Source organism: Schistocerca gregaria, chromosome 5, assembly GCF_023897955.1.
Source record: "Schistocerca gregaria isolate iqSchGreg1 chromosome 5, iqSchGreg1.2, whole genome shotgun sequence".
In the NCBI taxonomy this organism is placed as follows: Eukaryota; Metazoa; Arthropoda; class Insecta; order Orthoptera; family Acrididae; genus Schistocerca; species Schistocerca gregaria.
In genome coordinates this window covers 519,870,103-519,893,058 of record NC_064924.1, presented here as the reverse complement: position 1 = coordinate 519,893,058, position 22,956 = coordinate 519,870,103, and the positions used below count along the sequence as shown (strand labels likewise).

The window sequence follows — 22,956 nt, the reverse complement described above, 5'->3', positions numbered from 1 at the left end:
GATCACCATGCAATTTTTGCTGCCATGTAAAGCCTGTCAGTATAGAAGCATGCTTGGGCTGTCAGGTTTCGTCTTGTTTTTAAAAAATTCTACTAACATTGACGGAGTGGCTTTTTGTACAGTGAAGGATAAGTAGAAATATTAGACCGGAGCTGTTTACACCTCGTCTAACTGAACAGAAATAGCGACGGTGCTGACTAAATCATAAACTACATCTGCTGTTTTCCACAGGCACCGTAGTTAACTGGGCTAGAAAATCTGCTTCAGACCTTAACATGTAAACACGACAGCAAAAAACGGTTTCCGAAACTCGGTTTTCGTCTTTCGAAAGATGTGTTGGCATGTAAAAGTAGTGATTTAGAGCACAGGATACGTGAAGTAGACAGCCTGTAGCAACATCACTGTTAAGTAATGCGAACACACAAGGAGAAGTTCATGGTTTAAATTTATGTACATAGAGTAGCTACAAGAAAAGCTAAAGTTACACATATAATATGTCTTTTTTGCAGGTGTTACACTTCGATATCTCACACAAATGTGCCAGTAAAATTTTAAGTAATGACTTAAATGTCTTGTCTTCTGGGCTCGAAATTATTCTAAGTGACTAGCCCTCAAAGTGTTAAGCTTTAAATGAAAACCAAAAGCTCTGTGATTTAAGAAATTCGAAGCACGTTCACACATGAACATAACTCATATTGCATAAAATTAAATATACTTTGAAAGTAACATTGTGACCGGGCAGTTCTAGGCACTTCAGTCCGGAACCGCGCTGCTGCTACAGTCGCAGGTTCGAATCCTGCCTCGGGCATGGATGTGTGTGATGTCCTTAGGTTAGTTAGGTTTCAGCAGTTCGAAGTCTACGGGACTGATGACCTTAGACGTTAAGTTCCATAGTGCTCAAAGCCATTTTTTTAAAGTAACACTTTTCAAACGGCCAAGTGCTGCAGATTCCTCGACTTGCGCCGTAGGGTGGTGGGGTTTCGGGTTCCACTGGATAGATCAGGAGTCCACTACATGCAGCAAGCGGCTACACGGGTAGCAGGGATATGTGGCGTGGACTGGGCAGTTTGTTAGGTTAGATGGCCTCGGGCAAGTACACAAAGGGCAACAGCCTCAAAGGGTGTGGGGCAAAGTCAGGACGTGCGGGGACCAAGCAGCAATCGGTATTGTAATAGTAAACTGTCGGAGCTGCATTGGTGAAGTACCGGAACTTCAAGCGCTGATTGAAAGCACCGAAGCTGAAATCGTTATAGGTACAGAGCCAGAGATAAATTCTGCCGAAATTTTTACAAAGGCACAGACAGTGTTTAGAAAGGATAGATTGCATGGAACCGGTGGTGGCGTGTTTGTCGCTGTTAGTAGTAGTTTATCCTGTAGTGAAGTAGAAGTGGATAGTTCCTGTGAATTATTATGGGTAGAGCTTATACTCAACAACCGAGCTAGATTAATAATTGGGTCCTTTTACTGACCTCCCGACTCAGCAGTATTAGTGGCAGAACAACTGAGAGAAAATTTGGAATACATTTCAAATAGATTTTCTCAGCATGTTATAGTCTTAGGTGGAGATTTCTAATTTCCAGATATAGACTGGGACACTCAGATGTTTAGGACGGGTGGTAGGGACAGAACATCAAGTGACATTATATTGAGTGCACTATCCGAAAATTACCTCGAGCAATTAAACAGAGAACCGACTCGTGGAGATAACATCGTGGACATACTGATAACAAACAGACCCGAACTTTTCAATTCTGTAAGTGCAGAACAGGGAATCAGTGATCATAAGGCCATTGCAGCATCCCTGAATATGGAAGTTAATAGGAATATAAAAAAAGGGAGGAAGGTTTATCTGTTTAGCAAGAGTAATAGAAGGCAGATTTCAGACTACCTAACAGATCAAAATGAAAATTTCTGTTCCGACACTGACAATGTTGAGTGTTTATGGAAAAAGTTCAAGGCAATCGTAAAATGTGTTTTAGACAGGTATGTGCTGAGTAAAACTGTGAGAGACACGAAAAACCCACCGTGGTTCAACAACAAAGTTAGGAAACCACTGTGAAAGCAAAGAGAGCTTCACTCCAAGTTTAAACGCAGCCAAAACCTTTCAGACAAACAGAAGCTAAGTGCTGTCAAATTTAGCGTAAGGAGGGCTATGCGTGAAGCGTTCAGTGTATTCGAAAGTAAAATTCTATGTACTGACTTGACAGAAAATCCTAGGAAGTTCTGGTCTTACGTTAAATCAGTAAGTGGCTCGAAACAGCATATCCAGACACTGGGATGATGATGTCATTGAAACAGAGGATGACACGCGTAAAGCTGAAATACTAAACACCTTTTTCCAAAGCTGTTTCACAGAGGAAGACCACACTGCAGTTCCTTCTCTAAATCCTCGCACAAACGAAAAAATGGCTGACATCAAAATAAGTGTCCAAGGAATAGAAAAGCAACTGGAATCACCAAACAGAGAAAAGTCCACTGGACCTGACGAGGCACCAATTCGATTCTATACAGAGTACGCGAAAGAACTTGCCCCCCTTCTAACAGCCATGTACCCCAAGTCTCTACAGGAACGGAAGGTTCCAAATGATTGGAAAAGAGCACAGGTAGTCCCAGTCTTCAAGAAGGGTCGTAGAGCAGATGCACAAAACTATAGACCTATATCTCTGACGTCGATCTGTTGTAGAGTTTTAGAACATGTTTTCTGCTCGCATATCATGTCGTTTTTGGAAACCCAGAATCTACTCTGTAGGAATCAACAAGGATTCCGGAAACATCGATCGTGTGAGACCCAACTCGCTTTATTTGTTCATGAGACCCAGAAAATATTAGATACAGGCTCCCAGGTAGATGCTATTTTCCTTCACTTACGGAAGGCGTTCGATACAGTTCCGCACTGTCCCCTGATAAACAAAGTAAGAGCCTACGGAGTATCAGACCAGCTCTGTGGCTGGATTGAAAAGTTTTTAGCAAACAGAACACAGCATGTTTTTCTCAATGGAGAGACGTCTACAGACGTTAAAGTAACCTCTGGCGTGCCACAGGGGAGTGTTATATGACCATTGCTTTTCACAATATATATAAATGACCTAGTAGATAGTGTCTGAAGTTCCATGCAGCTTTTCGTGGATGATGCTGTAGTATACAGAGAAGTTGCAGCATTAGAAAATTGTAGCGAAATGCAGGAAGATCTGCAGCAGATAGGCGCTTGGTGCAGGGAGTGGCAAATGACCCTTAACATAGACAAATGTAATGTATTGCGAAAACATAGAAAGAAGGATCCTTTATTGTATGATTATATGATAGCGGAACAAACACTGGCAGCAGTTTCTTCTGTAAAATATCTGGGAGTATTCGTATGGAACGATTTGAAGTGGAATGATCATATAAAATTAATTGTTGGTAAGGCATGTATCAGGTTGAGATTCATTGGGAGAGTCCTTAGAAAATGTAGTCCATCAACGAAGGAGGTGGCTTACAAAACACTTGTTCGACCTATACTTGAGTATTGCTCATCAGTGTGGGATCCGTACAAGAACGGGTTGACGGAGGAGATAGAGAAGATCCAAAGAAGAGGGCGCATTTCGTCACAGGGTTATTTGGTAACCGTGATAGCGTTACGGAGATGTTTAGTAAACTCAAGTGGCAGACTCTGCAAGAGAGGCGCTCTGCATCGTGGTGTAGCTTGCTCCCCCAGGTTTCGAGAGGGTGCATTTCTAGATGAGGTATCGAATATATTGCTTCCCCCTACTTATACCTCCCGAGGAGATCACGAATGTAAAATTAGAGAGCTTCGAGCGCGGACGGAGGCTTTCCGACAGTCGTTCTTCCCGCAAACCATACGCGACTGGAACAGAAAAGGGAGGTAATGACAGTGGCACGTAAGGTGCCCTCCGCCACACACTGTTGGGTAGCTTGCTGAGTATAAATGTAGATGTAGATGAAAAGGAGGCAACCCTGAAGCAAGCACACTCAGGAACATGTGGACCAATTTCAACCATTTCTGTTAGGTACGTGACTAATTATTTGTACAAAAATACTATAGCAGTAAGCATCTCCACCACCACTATGGGTAGGGGTGTTGTTGAGAAAGGGTGACAAAATATTCTCAAAAATTACCTGTTAATATTTGTTTTCTGTATTTACTTTACTTGGAATACTTTTAAAGGTATAGAGCGCATTTGTGTCTTTTTTGTGCTGTCCAGTGCATCAATGAGCCAATTATTTTGTCAACATGTTTTGGGATCTAAGATCTAGACACAAGGCTGAATACCACACACAAATTTAAAATCGTCTCTGGAATCTTATGGTGTTAAACAACGGAGCATCAGACATTCACCACACATACATACCGAGTGATCAAAAAGTCAGTATAAATTTGAAAACTTAATAAACCACATAATAATGTAGATAGAGAGGTAAAAATTGACACACATGCTTAGAATGACATGGGGTTTTATTAGAACAAAAAAACGTATTGCTAGACACGTGTAAGATCTCTTGCGCGAGTCGTTTGGTGATGATTGTGTGCTCAACCGCCACTTTCTTCATGCTTGGCCTCCCAGGTCCCCAGACCTTAGTCCGTGCAATTATTGGCTTTGGGGTTACCTGAAGTCACAAGTGTATCGTGATCGACCGACATCTCTAGGGATGCTGAAAGACGACATCCGACGCCAATGCCTCACCTTAACTCCGGACTTGCTTTACAGTACTGTTCACAACATTATTCCTCGACTACAGCTATTGTTGAGGAATAATGGTGGACATATTGAGCATTTCCAGTAAAGGACATCGTCTTTGCTTTGTCTTACTTTATTATGCTAATTATTGGTATTCTGATCAGATGAAGTGCCATCAGTCAGACATTTTTTGAACGTTTGTATTTTTTTGGTTGTAATAAGACCCCATGTCATTCCAAGTATGTTTGTCAATTTGTACCTCTCTATCTGCATTATTCCGTGATTTATTCAGTTTTCAAATTTATACTGACGTTTTGATCACTCGGTACTTTCAACATCTCCTCCTAGATTGATTTCAGATGAACTTTGTACATACATTGCTTACTATCTGGAAGAAATACTACAGGGGGGAAAACCACCAACATCTCATCAGTTGGGGTGTTGGACAGACAAGGGGGGAGAAGGTGGACACAGAGGGGGATGAGGAGATGGACAGAGAGAGGGGAGAGGAGGAGAGAGGAAGTGGTGGACTAATACAAGACTGGAATAAATAAATACCTCACCAATGTCAGGTTTCTCCGCTAGTATATTTTAAAGATGTGGGTACATATGTTCCACATCTCCTCCTAAATCTCTAGAGTGATTTCACATAAATTTGGTACACGTATCACACTGACAGCATTGTAATTCTGTCAGAGACAGCCAAAGACTTGGAAGGGCAGTTGAACAGAATAAACAGTGTCTTGAAAAGAGCATATAAGATGTACATCAACAAAAGCAAAACAAGGATAATGGAATGTAGTTGAATTAAATAGAGTGATGCTAAGGGAATTAGATTAGGAAATGAGACACTTAAGGTAGTAACAAAGTTTTGTTATTTGGGGAGCAAAATAACTGATGATGGTCAAAGTAGAGAGGACATAAAATGAAGACTGACAATGACAAGGAAAGCATTTCTGAAGAAGAGAAATTTGTTAACACCAAGTACAGATTTAAGTGTAAGGAAGTCTTTTCTTAAAGTATTTGTATGGAGTGTAGCCATGTATGCCAGTGAAACATGGACGATAAATAGTTTAGACAGAAAGAGAATAAAAGCTTTTGGAATGTTGTGCTGCAGAAGAATGCTGAAAATTAGATGGGTAGATCATGTAGCTAATGAGGAGGTATTGAATAGAATTGGGGAAAAGAAGAATTTGTGGCACAACCTGACTAGAAGAAGGGACCAATTGGTAGGACACATTCTGAGGCATCAAGGGATCATCAATTTAGTAGTGGAGGGTAGCACGGAGGATAAAAATCGTAGAGGGAGACCAAGACATGAATACACTAAACAGATTCAGAGGGATGTAGGCTGCAGTAGTTAGATGAGAAAGTCTGCACAGGATAGAGTAGCAGGGAGAGCTGCATCAAGTCAGTCTCTGGACTGAAGAGGACAAGAACAACAACAACATCGCTTACTGTCTGGAAAGGTGGATAAGAACCACCTACCTCTCAAAGGAGTGGAGATAGGTTTGAAAATGAGATGATGTAGGAGTTGGACAGAGTGAGGTGGGAGAAATTGTACAGACAGAGTGAGAGTAGGAGACAAAAAGAGTAAGTGGATAGAGAGATTGGTGGTGGTGGTGGTGGGGGGGGGGGGGGGGGGGGGGATGGACATATAGATGGGGGAAGAAGGGATGAACAGAGAGAGGGAGAATGAGGAAGATATGAAGAAGTGGGCAGAGGAGGTGGTCAGAGGAAGGTAGCGAGGGGAGGGGGGAGGAGAGGAAAGTGTAGGAGGAAGGTGGAAGACAGAAAGGGTTTGTGGGCAAATGGGGAAAGGAAGCGGGTGTGAAGAGGCAGGTGAAAGAAGGAGAAGGTGTAAAAAGGCAGACAGAAGTGGAAGGAGGGTATGGGGATGGAAGGTGGAAGATGAACTGTTTGTGAGAAGGCAGGTGGAAGGACAGATTGCCAGACGGCAAGTGGAAGAAGTAAAGGTTGTGACGAGGCAGGTGGAATAGGGACAGGATATGAGAAGGCAGCAGATGGAGGAGAGACATCGTGTGATGACGCAGCTGGAAGAGGGGAGAGAGAAATACAAGGGGAAAGGTTTTATAGGGAAAAGATTTAAATTTTTCCTTATTATTTTGATGAAACTATAGCTAACATCTACTATCGTGTTTTTGGGAGGGGGTTAGCATGCAACACATGCCACGTATCAGCTCATCTCTGAAGCACCGCAAGTAATTTCTAGCAAAATTGACACATATGAGGTGTATCCATAAAGTAAGTACCATTTCGTTCGACCACCACCACAGCACTAATGTTGCAGTTCTGCACATTCACATTCTTCTTGTTCATTTTATCTTTCCATTAACATCATTACAGCTGCATTGTGTTATGTTTACATTTCTTAGTGATCGTTCAAAATGTTTAAACCAGTGTCTGTGAAGCGTATTTTGTGATACAGATTTTGAACACAGAGAATGTTAAGCCAGATGAAGTTCATCATCAACTAGTAGAGATTTATGACAAAAATGTAATGACTGATGGAATGTTGAAAAAGTGGGTGAGACAATTCAATAATGGACAAATCAATGTTTGAGATGAAGAATGTTGTCAACGATGGTTTGGTTGAGAAAGTGAATAAGAAAATTCCTGAAAACACACAGTTCACAATAACAATGCTTTGGGATGAGTTTACACTCAAAAACTGTTTTGTATGAAATTGCCAGTTTTGCATGAGAATGTCACAAATCGCTTCAGTTTTCACAAATTGTGTTCCCGCTGTATTTGAAAATGAATATCCACAATGGACATCCAGAAAATGAAGTGCCTTGAGATTTCTTATCTGATACAGTGATGAGGGAGATGAGTTCTTAAACAGAATTTGACCAGTAATAAAAGTTGGGTTTGTTATGTCACTTCAGAATCAAAACAACAGTCGATGGAGTGGAGGCACTCACAATCCCCCCAAAAACAATTCGAAACAATGCTGTAAGCACAAAAACATTTGCACTGTGTTCCTGGACAGACAGAACATTCTTCTTGGTGATTTCCTTCCTAGATGTGAAACCATCAATGCAGTACAATAGTGTGAAACACTGAGAAACAAATGGTGTGGAATTTTCAGACAAGATACTTTGTTACTTCATGACAACACACATCCCCATTTTGCTGGTGTCACTCAAAACCTGAGTAACATCTTGTTCTTGAACTTGAAGCATGATTTTGGAGGAAACTGCCTTTTGCAGTGATGATGATGCAAAAAACCATGTTCAACAGTAGTAGTCTTCACTAATGGTATCTTTCTATGAGGAGCGCATAGAAAAGTTGATTTAAAAAAGGGGGGGGGGGGCTGAATAATGGTGGCGACTATGTGGAAAAATAGCTTAAGAAATGCTCTCTTTCTTAAAATAAATTTTGGTTCAAAAGAAAAATGTTTTTATGAGTTCTTTCCCTAAATGATACTTACTTTCTGGACATGCCTCGTATCACTTGCAGCCTGGAGGGAAAAACCAAAAAAAAGGCCTGTTGTGCCAGTTAGACCCCCACAGCCATACAGAGTGGGGGAGGAGGGATGGAGTGACACAAAGCAATTTCAGGATTACAGATCATGCCACTTGACTGGATACCATAGCTAAATTTTACATCTTCCCTGCAGCACAAATTCCGACAAAAACAAGTGCACACCAGTCCTTCCCATGAGATTTCATTCGTGTACACTTTCGCCACATACATTGTACAAATCTCCTCCACCCCCTCTCTGTATCCACTTCTGCACCTCTTCCTCCCTACCAATCCTCTTTCTGCCGCATCCTCACATCTTTCCATATCCTTTTCCTCACTCTTTCTGTCTCTCTATCTCTTCCTCCCTCCTCTCTTGGTTTGCCAGCTCTGCCCTCTCCTTCTCTGAGCACATTGTCTTCCCCCACCCTTTGTCACCTCTTTGTCCATCCTCACCTCACCTCTCCTCTCCCCAACTGTCTGTCACTTTCCTTCTGCTTCCACTCTCCCTGTCTGCCCATCACCTCCTGCTCCCTATCTTTACCACATCTCTGATCATCTCTTCCACTCCTATCTCTATGTCCAACTCCTCCTGCTTGCACTCTCCCTATCTGTCAATCATCTCCTGCCTATCCTCTCTTATCCTCACCGGATGTGTGCCCATCTCTTCCACCCTATCTCAATGTCTATCTGCTCCTCCATGTCTATATCCTCTTACTCCCACTCTATCTGTCGATCATCTTCTGCCCAGTCTCTACCTATCCACCCTGCAAGTGTGTCCATCTCTCCCACCCTCACTCAAAGTCCATCTGCCAGTCCACTTTCTATGTACTCCTTCCCACACCTCCATATGTCCATTTCTCTTGTCTCAAAAACTTCTCCCCCTACCTGTTCCCGCCCCCTCATCCCCCCTCTCCCTGTCCATCCCTCCAGCTCCCTCTCCCCCTAACTGTCTCCTCCTGCCCCCTCTCTCTCTATCTCTCTATCCATCTTCTCTTGGTCCCCCCTCTGTCCAACCACTCCCCTCCCCATCTCAACCATCACCAAGCTGCAGCCATCCACTCCTGTAGCCCCTGCAAAACACATCAAAGCAGGTCGATACTACTCTGACAACACGCCTGTCGTACTGGGCAGGGACTTCAGTACTGTTTTTTTGTTCTTAATGTGTTGGCTGCCCTGCAAAACCGGTCAATACTGCTCCTCCACAACACACCTGGTATGTGGGAAGCCTATATGGCAGGGCCTAAAAAATCATCTTTGCCGGTACCTCTCCTCCTATGGGAACATGCTGTTCTAACACACACAGTGCTTAAATTCATTGGTTTGCTATCTGTGTGCCAAATATGGTGATACACACTTGAAACTTTTTATAAAAGAGAAAGTTTGTGATGAAGCAAACTGGGATCTCTTTACTTTCTCTCGTTTTGCCATCTGGCCCCTTAAATTCATTTTATCTTCATTTCTGACTTACAATTATAATTTTGTGCTTAGTTTTGTGTATATAATTACTTTCCTAATTTGTTCTGACCATTCCTAGTTAATATCTTTTGCTACAGATCATTATTGAGTGATATCAGTAATTGTTTCATGACTTAGATTCTATTGTTGACTTATAAACAAATATAAATTCTGTACTAATTATAAACATTTGGAAGAAGAACTACTAGGATACTTAAAGTATTTATTTGGCTCTATTCGAAAACATATTACAAAGCCAGCTCTTAATTAATACCAAAATAATTACCTGCTTTGTCTAAAGTATTGTTTGTGTAACTATATCTGTTAATTACATTATTTAAACCAATATGTGGCAGAAGGAACTGTTAAAAAGAAGGAATTTTTTGATGTATTTAGATAATTGAATGAATTATGTTTTAATTGTAATTTCTGTAACTTAAACATCGAACAATGTATAGTTTCAGTGCCTATTATTGTGAGGATATATAAAGGACCAATTTTTGGTCATGAGACAGTCACATGTACCCTATGATTCTGCAAGAACTTTACATTTATGTGATTACAATGCTATTCACAATTAAGTGCCTGGCAGAGGGTTCAATGAATCACCTTCAAGCTTTCTCTCAACCATTCAACTCCTGGACGGCGAACGGGAGAAACGAGCACTTAAATTTTTCTGTGTGAGCCCTGATTTCTCTTATTTTATTGTGATGATCATTTCTCCCTATGTAGGTGGGTGCCAACAATGTTTTTGCAATGGGAGGAGAAAACTGGTAATTGAAATTTCATGAGGAAATCCCATCACAACAATAAAAGCCTTTGTTTTCTTGACTGCCACTCCAATTCACGTATCATGTCTGTGGAACTATCTCCACTGTTTTGCGATAATACAAAACGAGCTGCCCTTCTTTGAACTTTTTCAATATCATCCGTCAGCCTCACCTGATACGAATCCCAATTCGCACAGCAATACTCCAGAATAGGATGGACAAATGTAGTGTAAGCAGCCTCTTTAGTAGATCTGTTGCACCATCTACGTATTCTGCCAATGAATTGCAGTCTTTGGTTTGCTCTACGCACAACATCATCTATGTAATCGTTCCCATTTAGGTTATTTGCAACTGTAATCCTCAAGTATTTAGTTGAATTTACAGCCTTAATATTTATGTTACTTATAGCGTAATCGAAATTTAGCAGATTTCTTTTAGTACTCATTGGATAGCTTCATAGTTTTCTTTATTCAGGGTCAATTACCACTTTTCGCACCACACAGATATTTTGTCTAAATCATTTTGCAATTCATTTTGGTCATCTGATGACTGTACAAGATGGTAAATGACAGCATCATCTGCAAATAATTTAAGAGGGCTACTCAGATTGTCTCCTATGCCATTAACAAAGATCAGGAACAATAGAGGGCCTATAACACTTCCTTGGGGAACGCCGGATATTATTTCCATTTTACTCAATGACTTTCCATCTATTTTTATGAACTGTGATCTTTTTGACAGGAAATCACGAATCCAGTCGCACAACTGACGCGATATTCCATAGGCAAGCAGTTTGGACACTTGTGAGGAACGGTGTTGAAAGCCTTCCGAAAATCTAAAATATGGAGTCAATTTGACATCCCCTGTCAATAGCACTCATTACTTCACGAGTATAAAGAGCTAGTCGTGTTCCCCAAAAACAATATTTTCTGCATCCTTGCTGACTACATGTCAGTAAATCATTTACTTCGAGATACTTCATAATTTTGGAATACAGTATATGTTCCAAAACCCTACTGCAAATCAACGTTAGCGATATGGACCTGTAATTCAGCGGATTACTCCTATTTCCCTTCTTGGGTATCGGTGTGACTTGATGAACTTTCTATGAGCAAGCGGTTATATATAATTTCTAAATATGGAACTATTGCATCTGCATAGCCTGAAAGGAACCTGACCGCTATAGTATCTGCACTGGAAGCCTTGCCTTATTAAGCAATTTAAGCTGCTTCGCTACACGAAGGATATCTACTTCTTTATTTCTCATCTTTGCAATTGTTCTTGATTGGAATTCGGGATATTTACTTTGTCTTCTTTGGTGAGGAAGTTTTGGAAAACCGTGTTTAATAACTCTGCTTTGGTGGCATTGTCATCAGCGATTTCACCATTGTTATCGCACAGTGAAGGTATTGATTGCGTCTTGCCACTGGTGTGCTTTATATATGATCAGAATCTCTTTAGGTTTTCTGCCAGATTCCCTGACAGAGTTTCATTTGCATTGAAGCACACGCTATATTTCAAACTTCTGCAAAACTTTGCCAATCTTTGGATTTTTTGTTCTTTTAAGTTTGCCATGCTTTTTTCGTTGCTTCTGCAAGAGCGTCCATTTTTTGTACCATGGCGGATTAGTACCATGACTTATTAATTTATGTGGTATATATCTCTCAATTGCCATCGATACTATCTCTTTGAAATCATTCCACATATTTTCTATGCTTACATGATCAGATCAGAAGGAATGGAAACTGTCTTAAAAAGGCGTTAAGAGCATTTTTATCAACTTCTTTAAATAGATGTACTTTTCTTTTCTTTTTGATGGTTGTGGGCCTTATGGTATTCAGCCTAGCCGCAACTGCCTTGTGGTCGCTAATCCCTGTATTCGTCATGATACTCCCTATTTGTCCAGGATTATTTGTTGCTGAGAGATTAAATATGCTTTCACAACCATTTACACTTCGAGTGGGCTCATGAACTAATTGTTCAAAATAATTTTCTGAGAAAGCATTCAGTACAATTTTGGGTGATGTTCTATGCCTGCCGCAGGCTTAAAATGTATAATTTTCCCAGCATATCGAGGGTAGATTGAAGTTGGCACTGACTATAATTGTATGAGTGGGGTACCTATTTGAAATGAGACTCAAGTTTTCTTTGAACTGTTCAGCAACTATATCTTCATAGTCGGGGGGTCAGTAAGACGACCCAATTAATAGTTTAGTCTGATTGTCAAGAATAACCTCAACCCATACCATTTCACATGAACTATCTACTTCAATTTCGTTACAAGGCAAACTACCTCTCACAACAATAAATACTCCACCATCAACTGTATTTAACCTATCCTTTCTGAACACTGTAAGATCGTTTGAAAAAATTTCGGCTGAACTTATTTCCGGCTTTAGCCAGCTTTCTGTACCTATAACTGCTTAAGCTTCAGTGCTTTCTATTAGGGCTTGGAGCTCTGTTTCTCTCCCAACACAGCTACGACAATTTCCAACTAAAATGCTGATTGTTTCTACAACTACCTTACTGTGTTTTACCCACCCCCTTTTAGACGGATGCCGTTTCTGTGGTTTTCTGGGACCCCCTAATCTAAAAAACTGCCCAGTCCCTTCCACACAGGCCCCACTACCCTTGTAGTCGTCTCCTGTGTTTAGTGGACGCCTGACCTTTTAAGCGGAACCCGGAAACCCACCACCTGACTGCACAAGTCAAGAAATCTGCAGCCTACACAGTCACAGAACTGCCTGAGCCTCTGATTCAGACCCTCCATTCAGCTCTGCACCAAGGGACCGAAGTCGGTTCTATCAACGATGCTGCAGATGGCGAGCTCCGCCTTAATCTCAGAAGCAAGACTGTCAGTCTTTACCATTTCCGCTAGCCACCCAAAACCAGGGAGAATCTCCTCCGATCCAAAGCAACACACGTCATTGATACCGACATAGGCCACCACCTGCAGTTGGTTGCACCCTGTACTCTTCATGGCATCTGAAAGCACCCTTTCCACATCTGGAATGACTTCCCCCCAGTATCCACAATGGCTTTGTTCCCTCCCTCGGCAGCCATGTTCCTATGGAGCCCCATTACATGCCTAACATTGGAGCTTGCAACTACCAGCAAACCCACCCTCTGTGAACGTCCAAACCCTGTGGGCCGAAAAGCTTCTTCTGGAACAGGGTGGACGACTGCATCTGGCTCAGAGACTTACGTCAGCCACAGATAACGCCCAAAACCTGTTCATCAAATGAACCAGGGAGGCCCTACGATCGGCCCCACAGAAAGTCTTTCACTGCCTGCCGGACTTTGGAATGGTCTCCCACTTGATTGCGGGTGAGGGGTCAACTTCAGCACAGGCAGTACTCAGGGCGGGCACAGCAGTGTATCGATCGGGGGACACGTGGGTCACGCTCAATGTCCCTTGCATCCCCACGTTCGACCCTCCACAGTTATGACTCTTGGCAGCAGCCTCAAGCTGTGTAATATAAGCCAACACTGCCTGGAGCTGTGAGCGAAGGGTCACAAACTCAGCTCGCATCTGTACACAGCAATCACAGTGCCTATCCATTTCTGAACTCGATCCTGTTTGAAACTCATAAAGATATGTAATAAACAAATGGTGTACTTACCTTATTCACAGCAGGAACTAGCGGTGCTCTCTCTCTCTCTCTCTGATGGTGTAACTGAAAATGCACATGTATATGTACACGTAAATTTAAACTGTGAAATGTGTGGTTAGGTTTTCTACTGCTCATAGATGTTCAATAGCAAACTATTGTAGCAGTATGCTGATGTTGCCTGCAACCTATTAATGAGGCTTATCAACGTTTACCAATAGTGAACTTGCCATATATTTGTGTAATATTGGGGTAGTTGTCAACAGTGACAGTAAAGAACTGTGAAATGCAATTGTGCAACTGTCAGCTACATCACTTACAGTAGTTAATGTTGAAATTCCACCGCCTCATTTTTCAGCTAGTATAACAATGCAGTACACTGACATCGAGGACTATCACCGAAGAAATAAAGCAGGCGAACGTCACAAGTTCCGTTGTTCCAAAGTAGCAACCTGGATGTCTGAAATTGAACTATTGACCAAAAACTACGATTTTTTGACTTCATTAAATGCTTGTCCGCTGCTCATAGCCTAATGTTTGGCATCATGTACACACTACATTCCACAAAAGAAAGGAAGATTGGGACTTAACATTCCACGGGCAACAAAAACACAAAAGAAAGTCAATAACGTCCATTTTGAAGAGCTACTATAGAATTCAGTATAATGATTGCAAGGAAGCAATGGTAAAGCTAAATATGGTTGTCGGAATTAAAGTAAGACTGCATAGTCAATTGATTCTTTTGTATTAGTTGACTTTATGAAGGTAATTTCTATTTCTTCTTTTTCCTTGCAAAGAATATTAGTTCAGATAGTTTCCACAAATTATATATTCACCTTATTTTCAGCCAGTGCTGTTACCTGGTAAACAACAGTAATACTACAAATGCATGACATTGCATGCTACACTACTTACGTAGGATATTGAGCATTGCATTGGTAAATGTACTGAGGGATCAATTTGACGTCATCTGAGAGGGCTGTTTCAAATTTTCTCGTAATATCTGGTCTTGCCTTTTCAATTAGCCACTGACCTGAAATGATTATTAATTCTTATTGCAAAACCAAATTGAGAGCTATAACTCCATTACATTTACACAGTGGCATTTAAATTTAAAACAGTTAAACAACCATGTATTTACCAATACTCATCACTGGACCTGTATCTGAAATCAGATATTTCTCATAAAAGTGCAAACAAAACAAGCTATTTTATCATAATATTGCGCTAATGATGTTTGTATCCATTCACTTGACCAAGAATTAGTTTTGCAAACAGTTATCTTCTTATTCAGACCTATTCAATATGATAAGCTTAATATATAGTGTTCAAACAAATTTTAACATCTTTAATACCAGATGGTGTATTCAAATTCTGAAATTTCATAATACTTGAGATTGTAAGCCCCTGCTAGTTATTTATAGCATAGTCCATGGATCATGGCTGCAACCTCTCATTATGATGTGGAGAGAATCTAAGGAGTATAGCAATATGGCACCAGTTTACAAATTAGTCTTTTATGTAAACGTTAAAATACACTTATAACAACAAAAGCCATTAATTATTGATGAAATTATTTAATCGGATAATTAAAACATCTACTCACCATGCAGCAGCAGAACGCACACGTAAAAGACTGTTGTGATTGGCGAGCTTTCGGAGCCAGTTGCTCCTTCTTAGGGTTGAAGGGGAAGGGTGAATGGTGAAGGGTGAAGAAAAGGACTGGAGAGGCCGAAGAAAAGGGGTAGATTTTGGGAAAGTCACCCAGAACTGCGGGTCAGGGGAGACTTACCATATGGGATGAGAAGAAAAGACCGATTGTTGGGGACTTTTTCTAGATGTCTCCAGTCTTTTTCCTTCACTCTTCTTCCTTCCCCTTCCCCTTCTGCCTGAAGATGGAGCCACTGGCTCCAAAAGCTTGCCAATCACAACAGTCTTTGATGTGTGTGTGTACTGTTGCCACTTAAAATATTAGGGTCATCCACAAAGTAAGTTCCGTTTCTATTACCATCTGCAGCAGCACTACAATCACAGTTCCGAGCATGCGCGGCGGTTACGCCGACTAAAGGAGAAGACATGTGCGCCATTTCCAGATCGCTGCTGCCGATGTGGGCTTTGTGGTGCTTCTTTATAATGTCAGCCGTAACTGAAAATGCCGCCGCATGTGAAATCAGATTTGTGATTCGTTTTCTAAATGCAAAGAAAGTTAAACCAAAGGAAATGCATCGGCAAATCTGCGAGGTTTACGGACAAAATGCTATGAGTGATTCAGTGGTTAGAAGGTGGGTCAGACTGTTCAAAGGAGGACGTAGTCAAGTGCATGATGAAGAACAAAGTGGACGCCCGTCTGTGGTTACTGATGAACTGGTTCACACAATTGAGGAGAAGATTAAGCACAACCGTAAGTTTACACTTAGTGCCCTTGCTATGGAAGTTCTGCAAATCTCATGATCATTAATTCATGAAATTGTTACTGGAATTTCAAAAACTTTGCTCACATTGGGTACCCAAAATTCTTACTGAACAACACAATAAACAATGCACGGGCAGTGCACTTCAGTTTTTGACATGCTACAATGAAGAAGGTGGTGGTTTTCTTTCTCAGATAGTCATGGGGGATGAAACTTGGGTATAGTATGACACCTCTGAAACAAAACTGCAATCAATGGAATGGAGGCACACTTCATCCCCAACGAAGGTTAAGCCTAGGCAAATCCTGACACCTCAAAAAGTCATGTGCACCATTTTTTGGGACAGAAAAGGGATTTTGCTGATTGATTTCTTATCATGGGGCCAAACAATCAACGCACATGGTTACTGTGAGACCATTAAGAAATTCCGCCATGCAATACAGAACAAGCACCGAGGATTACTGTCAAAAGGTGTTTTTTTTCCCACGATAATGTCCAACTTCACATGGCAAATGTGACCAAACAACTCTTACAACAGGGACAGCCATGGCATGCCAAACTGCACGCGTGTACAGATGTGCTGCACACGTGCCGTCCAGGGCTTGGTCCACCTCGCCACTATTCAGCTTTCCTCGGTCTTTCACGGCACGGCGCGACATTAGACTAGCTGTGCAATGCGACATCTTTTCATCCGGCATAGGGTGCATTAGTTGATTCGTAGTGGCAGACATGTTTATTCCTCGCTATTTGTTAGCAATTCGTAGGAAGTTTATAAGTACTGTACAGTGGTTGTTGCAATGGAAGACACGCTCACAAAGAGGCTGGGTAGTGACACAACGTCACAAGCTTTCAGAGCTGAATGGGAATTGCAATATTTTTTCGAAGAGAAGGATGAAAATTCTCAATGTCTATTATGCAGTCGCATACTCGCCGGGCACCGCAAACTTGCAATAGAACGGCATTGTAACACCACACACAAAGAACTTAATGATTTAGTTGGGTTGATAGATCAAACAAGTTGGTGGAATTAAGACGACATAGTGTTATGCAGCGAGACGGACCGAATGCGAGTACCACTTACAAATCTTTGAGTTTCTGATGTTTGAATTTGTACACATTTGTCGTTAGAATTCGAGTTTAGAGTTCACTCAATATTTGTTTCCTTTTTTTAGCCTGCAACCAAACGTAGCGACCTGTCTTTAAGAGCAAGCTAAAAAATAGCGCTCAACATTGCAAGAGCGAATAAGCCTTTCAGTGATGGTGATTTCATCGAGGAGTGTATTCTTGAGGCGGCGGAACTCTTGACGCCACTGGAAGTAAAGAAGTTTAGTGAAATTAGTCTTTCCAGACAGACAATAGCTCGCCGCATAGCTGGTATGGCAGTGGATGTCTACAGGCAGTTAATTGATAGTGCCTGCAAGTTTATTGCAATCTCGATTGCTTTGGACGAGTTGACCGACATTTCGGACACCGCACAACTAGCGATTTATGTTCATGGAGTCGACACAAATTCGCAGGTGACGGAAGAACTGTTAGATTTAGTACCAATGAAACACACAATGAGGGGTACCGACTTGCTGAAAGCATTTGAAGAGGCAGTCGAAACTGTTGGCCTGAATTGGAAAATGTTAGTTTCAGTCACCACGGATGGAGTGCCAACATTTCGAGGTGCTCAAAATGGGCTTGCAGCATTGTTGCGTAAGAAACGAGGACAATCGACAGAAGATTTGTACGGAATCCATTGTTTTGTACACCAAGAAGCTCTTTGTGGTAAGTATGCAAATTTGGAGCATGTGATGAAGTTGATAGTCACTATAGTACATTTTTTGAAGTCGCATGGCTTAGTACACCATCAGTTTCAACCGTTTCTCATGGAACTGAACGAAGAGTACGGAGATGTTATGTACCACTGGGAAATATGTTGGTTAAGTCGAGGATCATGCCTCAAAAGATTTTTCAATTTAAGACTCCCTATTGTTGAGTTCCTGAAGGAAAAAGGAAAGGCAGAGCCAAAATTAGAAGATCCAAAATTGATTGCAGACCTAACCTTTTTAGTTGATCTGACTGCACACTTGAACGCTCTCAATAAGACTTTGCAAGGTGAGTAGCAGCTTATTTCTGATCTGATGAAAAAAGTGGATGCATTTAATAATAAACTCGAATTGTGGAAGGAACAACTCATGAAAATGAATATCGCCCATTGCCCTATGCTCTCTAAAGTCAGAGAGAACGCAACTTCTGACGAATTCGTTTCTGTGTTGGTGGAACTACAGGCACAATTTTCTAAACGTTTTCAGCACACTGTCAGTCTGTTTTTGAACTGTCATCTGTTTTTGAACTATTTTCTAGACCCTTTGCCGTTTCAGTTGAAAGTGCTCCATTGCATTTGCAAATGGAATTGATCGATCTGCAGTGTAATTCCCATTTAAGGGAAAAATTTTTTTACGTATAAACTGTCCAGGGATTTTACGAAGGTTTCCCTCGGGAAGAGTTCCTACGTCTCCACAATGAGGCTGCAAAAGTTATATCAGTGTTTGGATCGACATACGTGTGCGAGAGGTTTATTTCGATTATGAAACTAAATCAGTCAGGATTACGTGGCAATCTGAGTGACAAAAATATGAGAAACTGTCTATGTTTGTCCGAGTACCGTCAGTTTGTGCCGGATTGTACTTTATTATGTCTACAGTGAACCAAAAATAATTAAATTAATAGTGATAATTTTGTTGTATTTGTCATATGTTTTGTTGAGAATTGTAGTTATTGAAAATTTTGTACAGTAGTTCCAGAATATAAAATTTGCTTGTTTCACATGTAGTTGGAATCACTTATTCCACATCATACTGCATGCTGTAGTCTATATCTCAGCTTAAATGTTTTAAGAATTTTACGAGTGACGATGTGAGAAGCACGATGTTGTTGGTGTAATGCAGTTTCAAACCCAGAGTTATTGTTATTTTTCTGTGGGTGTATGAACAGCCAACAAAGATTCAGTATTGCTCAACATTATATCTTGTACAGAGCTTAATATTATCAAATGTCGTAATATGAAACTAAGACACATGCTAGCAGGGCGGTGGTCCTTACGCGAATGCACTGTCGCATGTGGTGTGTTCGTAGTTCCACGCATGCATGTGCAGTCAGCTGGTATGGTAGTGGGGGACGTGTGAAGTCAGAAGGGAGCGACCCGCATGCGTGTGAAACTTCGGCACGCGTGCCGCGTCCTTGGCTGTCCCTGTCTTACAGGAATTTCACTGGGCCGTGTTTGATCATCCTCCTCATAGCCCGGACCTCGCTCCTAGCGACTTTCATCTCTTCTTATAACAAAAATCTGTCCTCGGTGGTCAACACTTCAACTATGACGACGAACTGAAAGAATATGTTACCACATGGTTGAATACACAGGTGGCAACCTTCTATAAATAAAGCATACAAAAACTTGTGTCACACTATGACAATTGCATACAAAATTTCGGAAGCTGTGTAGAAAAGAAGACTTTGTGGACATACATCGTACATTTAATATTTTTTTAAAGACATATGTACTAAATAATAGTATGATTATACCTAGCTCTATATGTAATCTCCCCCCCCCCCCAAAAAAAAATCTCTCTCCCTCTCCCCCTCCCTCCCTCCCCCCCCTCCCCCCCTCCAGAACTTTCTGCTCACAGTGTTACAGTTTTAATGTACTCAGTGCAGACCACAAGAGGAAAATCTCACACAGTAACCTATAGAGGCTTAAAAATATTTAACATGATGCCCTACAAATGACTGTTCAGATATTCCATGACAGGATAAAAGCAATGAGATGGCATTAGATACTCAAGTCTGAGAATTTAGTCGCAGGTATATTGCATTCTATGAAAAACGCGCCTCTAACGTTCTCTCCACGTATAGAGACTTCACCCACAACTGACAACAGAACTATGCCAAATAATGAATAAATGTGATTCTGCACACAGACGTTTCAAGCAAAACCCAACCTTTCAACTATATGAAATTAGCAGCAAAGCAAAGTGAAGTGAAGTGCAGCACACCTTCCACAATCGCAAAAGCTAGCCATGCCAGGTCTGTTGTACGCAGTGTGATGAATTCTGCAGCACTGCGGAAAATACTGCACAGCTTCAGCATAGTAAAAGCAAAGTCTGATATTCTTTTTCAAGCCTCTGCTGATTGAGTGAAGGATTTTTTCCCAATAGCAGTTAATTTTCAATTTGTAATAAGTTATCAGCCACAATGTGGCAATTTCTTGACAAATGCATTTTTCTTAAAACATTTTTCTACATGTCCAGTACAGAAAGTAATCACAAGAATCCATTCTGGGGCAGTAAATGACAAAGTCATCATGCCTTGTAAGTCCAAAATGTTTCAAGACTTGATTAATAAAAAACAGAAACGTTAAGATGGTGGTTTCAATGCTTAAGGTGTTTACGCAGTCTCTTCCCACATGAGTACAACACACAGAACATTCATACAAGCAAGTGAAACTAAGAGAAATGTCCTTCTTTAGGAGGTTATTCAACTTCTGTGTCACATTCACCTTCTTTCGTCTCAGTGAAATGTCAGAGGCCCATTCTGAACTTTCTTGTTTTTGGTACATTCATATTTTAACACCAAGTCTCAAAACCCATGATGACTTTTTTGCAGGAAAGAATTGTCTGCATTTTGAATTTCAATCAAGTCGCAGTAGACGTCCATGTGTCACTGTTTTTGTTCAGGTGACATGGTGTGCAGGACAAACTTTGCACACACTTTTCTCTTCATCAAAACATTCTGGAGACTATACTGAATACTTGATTTTGACATGTTCAGTTCATTGTTCCGTTGCAATACAACAACGTTGATGCACTATAGCTGTATGTCCACTACTTAACATTGCTTGCTCACAATGGATTGGTTGAATGTACAAATGTTGTTTACAGTTGTTAGTTCAAACTGTCACAGTAGTTACTGCACCCACATTGTTTAGCCATCAGGAATAAAACCAATATTGGCACTTTTTGGATGGACAGTGTAGGTATGATTAAAACATTGTCGATACTATTATTGCAGCCCTCACAGACATCTTCAATCTTTCTCTTGTTAGTCATACACACTCTACTAAGTGGAACCACAGATTAATTTAACCAGTATTCGCAAATAACCCAAAATCACAAAGTGATACTACCTGCAGTATCTAAAATCTCTGAGTACAGTGTTCATAAACAGGTGACGCATTATCTCGAAACTTGTAAAATCCATGATAAATCCTATCAGGATCATTAGAGGGCCCAAACCAGATGAAGTGGTAGTTCCCCACAGGGAGTGGTGTTCAGAAGTCCCCAAGCAGGAAAAAAGGTGGGTTAGGTGACGTGGGGGGGTGCGGGGGGGGGGGGGGGGGGGAGCGGATGGGGGGGAGGAGGGGGGTGTTTGATTAATGTGGTCAAGTCAACATAGCTAAATGGCTTGCCTGGAGGAAGATAACGTTGCAAATGGTAATCACTGAGGTTGACTAGGTACGAAGAGGAACTAGTTCACTGACAACATCTGTATGAACTGAAGTTCAGATCTCTCCAGATGCCCTCCTGGGACCAGCACAGTTCTGATCACATGCACAAAAACCACAGAACATTGGAAAATGGTTACTACTGAAGTAGGTTTCTTGGAGAACAAAGAACACTGCAGAAAAAGAGAAAATAAGGTGTTGTAGTTCCTGCAGATGACAGCAGCACCCATTACAATTTCACTGAATGATCACGAGACTGGTGACCCCGATTAGGTGAGAAGAACCCAGGAGGACCGGTCATGCCACAGCATCACAGCCTCACAGCCTGTCATCAGTGAGGATGGAAACACATCCGCATACATCGGCTCAGGAGCCAAATGTGTAGAGAGATCTGGCTCTTCCGGAGACAATAGAGGAGCATTGTCCCGATTCTTCTTCTTCTTCTTCTTCTTCTTCTTCTTCTTCTTCTTCTTCTTTTTTTCCTTCGTAACCTTTAGTGGGCAAGATTCGTTCAAGGGTCTATCAGCATTGAGCATGGGGACAGTTGAACAGCAGACAGCTCTGGGACCCAAAGGCCATGGCTTGTTCAGCCACTGTTTGGTGTCAGGCCTTCAGTATAGATGTTGAAAGAACAGAGGGATTTGGAGAAGGACCCCTGTCACTGGTAGATGTCGAAGAAGGAGAATGTTTCTCTGACCAGATGTGTGAGGTGGTTCCCGAAGAAGGTACCGCAGGAACTGTGGGAGAAGTGGGTGGCGGAACATCTGGTTTGGGAAGGTTCAGTTGAGGGTGGGGGCGGAGGGGAAAGGGGGGGGATAGGTTGTGATGTTAGCAAAACTGATCATTACATCCACAGGGTGTAGGCATTCATATTTCTTCCATGCCTCAATATACAACAGATGATTAACAGATTTGTATTCCTGGACCTTCTGTTCTTTCCTGAAAACTGGGCAAACTGCAAATGTGGAGGGCGATGGTTTGTGCAGGTGACACAGAAAGGTGAATGTTCCCAAGGACTACCTTCATGGAGTGATCATCCACAACTGCCCATTCTGGGCA

The 22,956-nt window shown here is 41.5% G+C and overlaps 1 protein-coding gene across 4 annotated transcripts in view; it reads right to left on the bottom strand.

The window, feature by feature from the left end:
• Positions 1–22,956, bottom strand: part of LOC126272769 (1-acylglycerol-3-phosphate O-acyltransferase ABHD5-like) — a 111,393-nt gene that overhangs the window by 30,902 nt on the left and 57,535 nt on the right. For all 4 annotated transcript variants that reach the window (XM_049975908.1, XM_049975910.1, XM_049975907.1 and 1 more), the window contains exon 7: positions 14,917–15,034. In XM_049975908.1, coding sequence (XP_049831865.1) covers positions 14,917–15,034 — 118 coding nt within the window. The remainder of the gene's footprint in view (positions 1–14,916; positions 15,035–22,956) is intronic.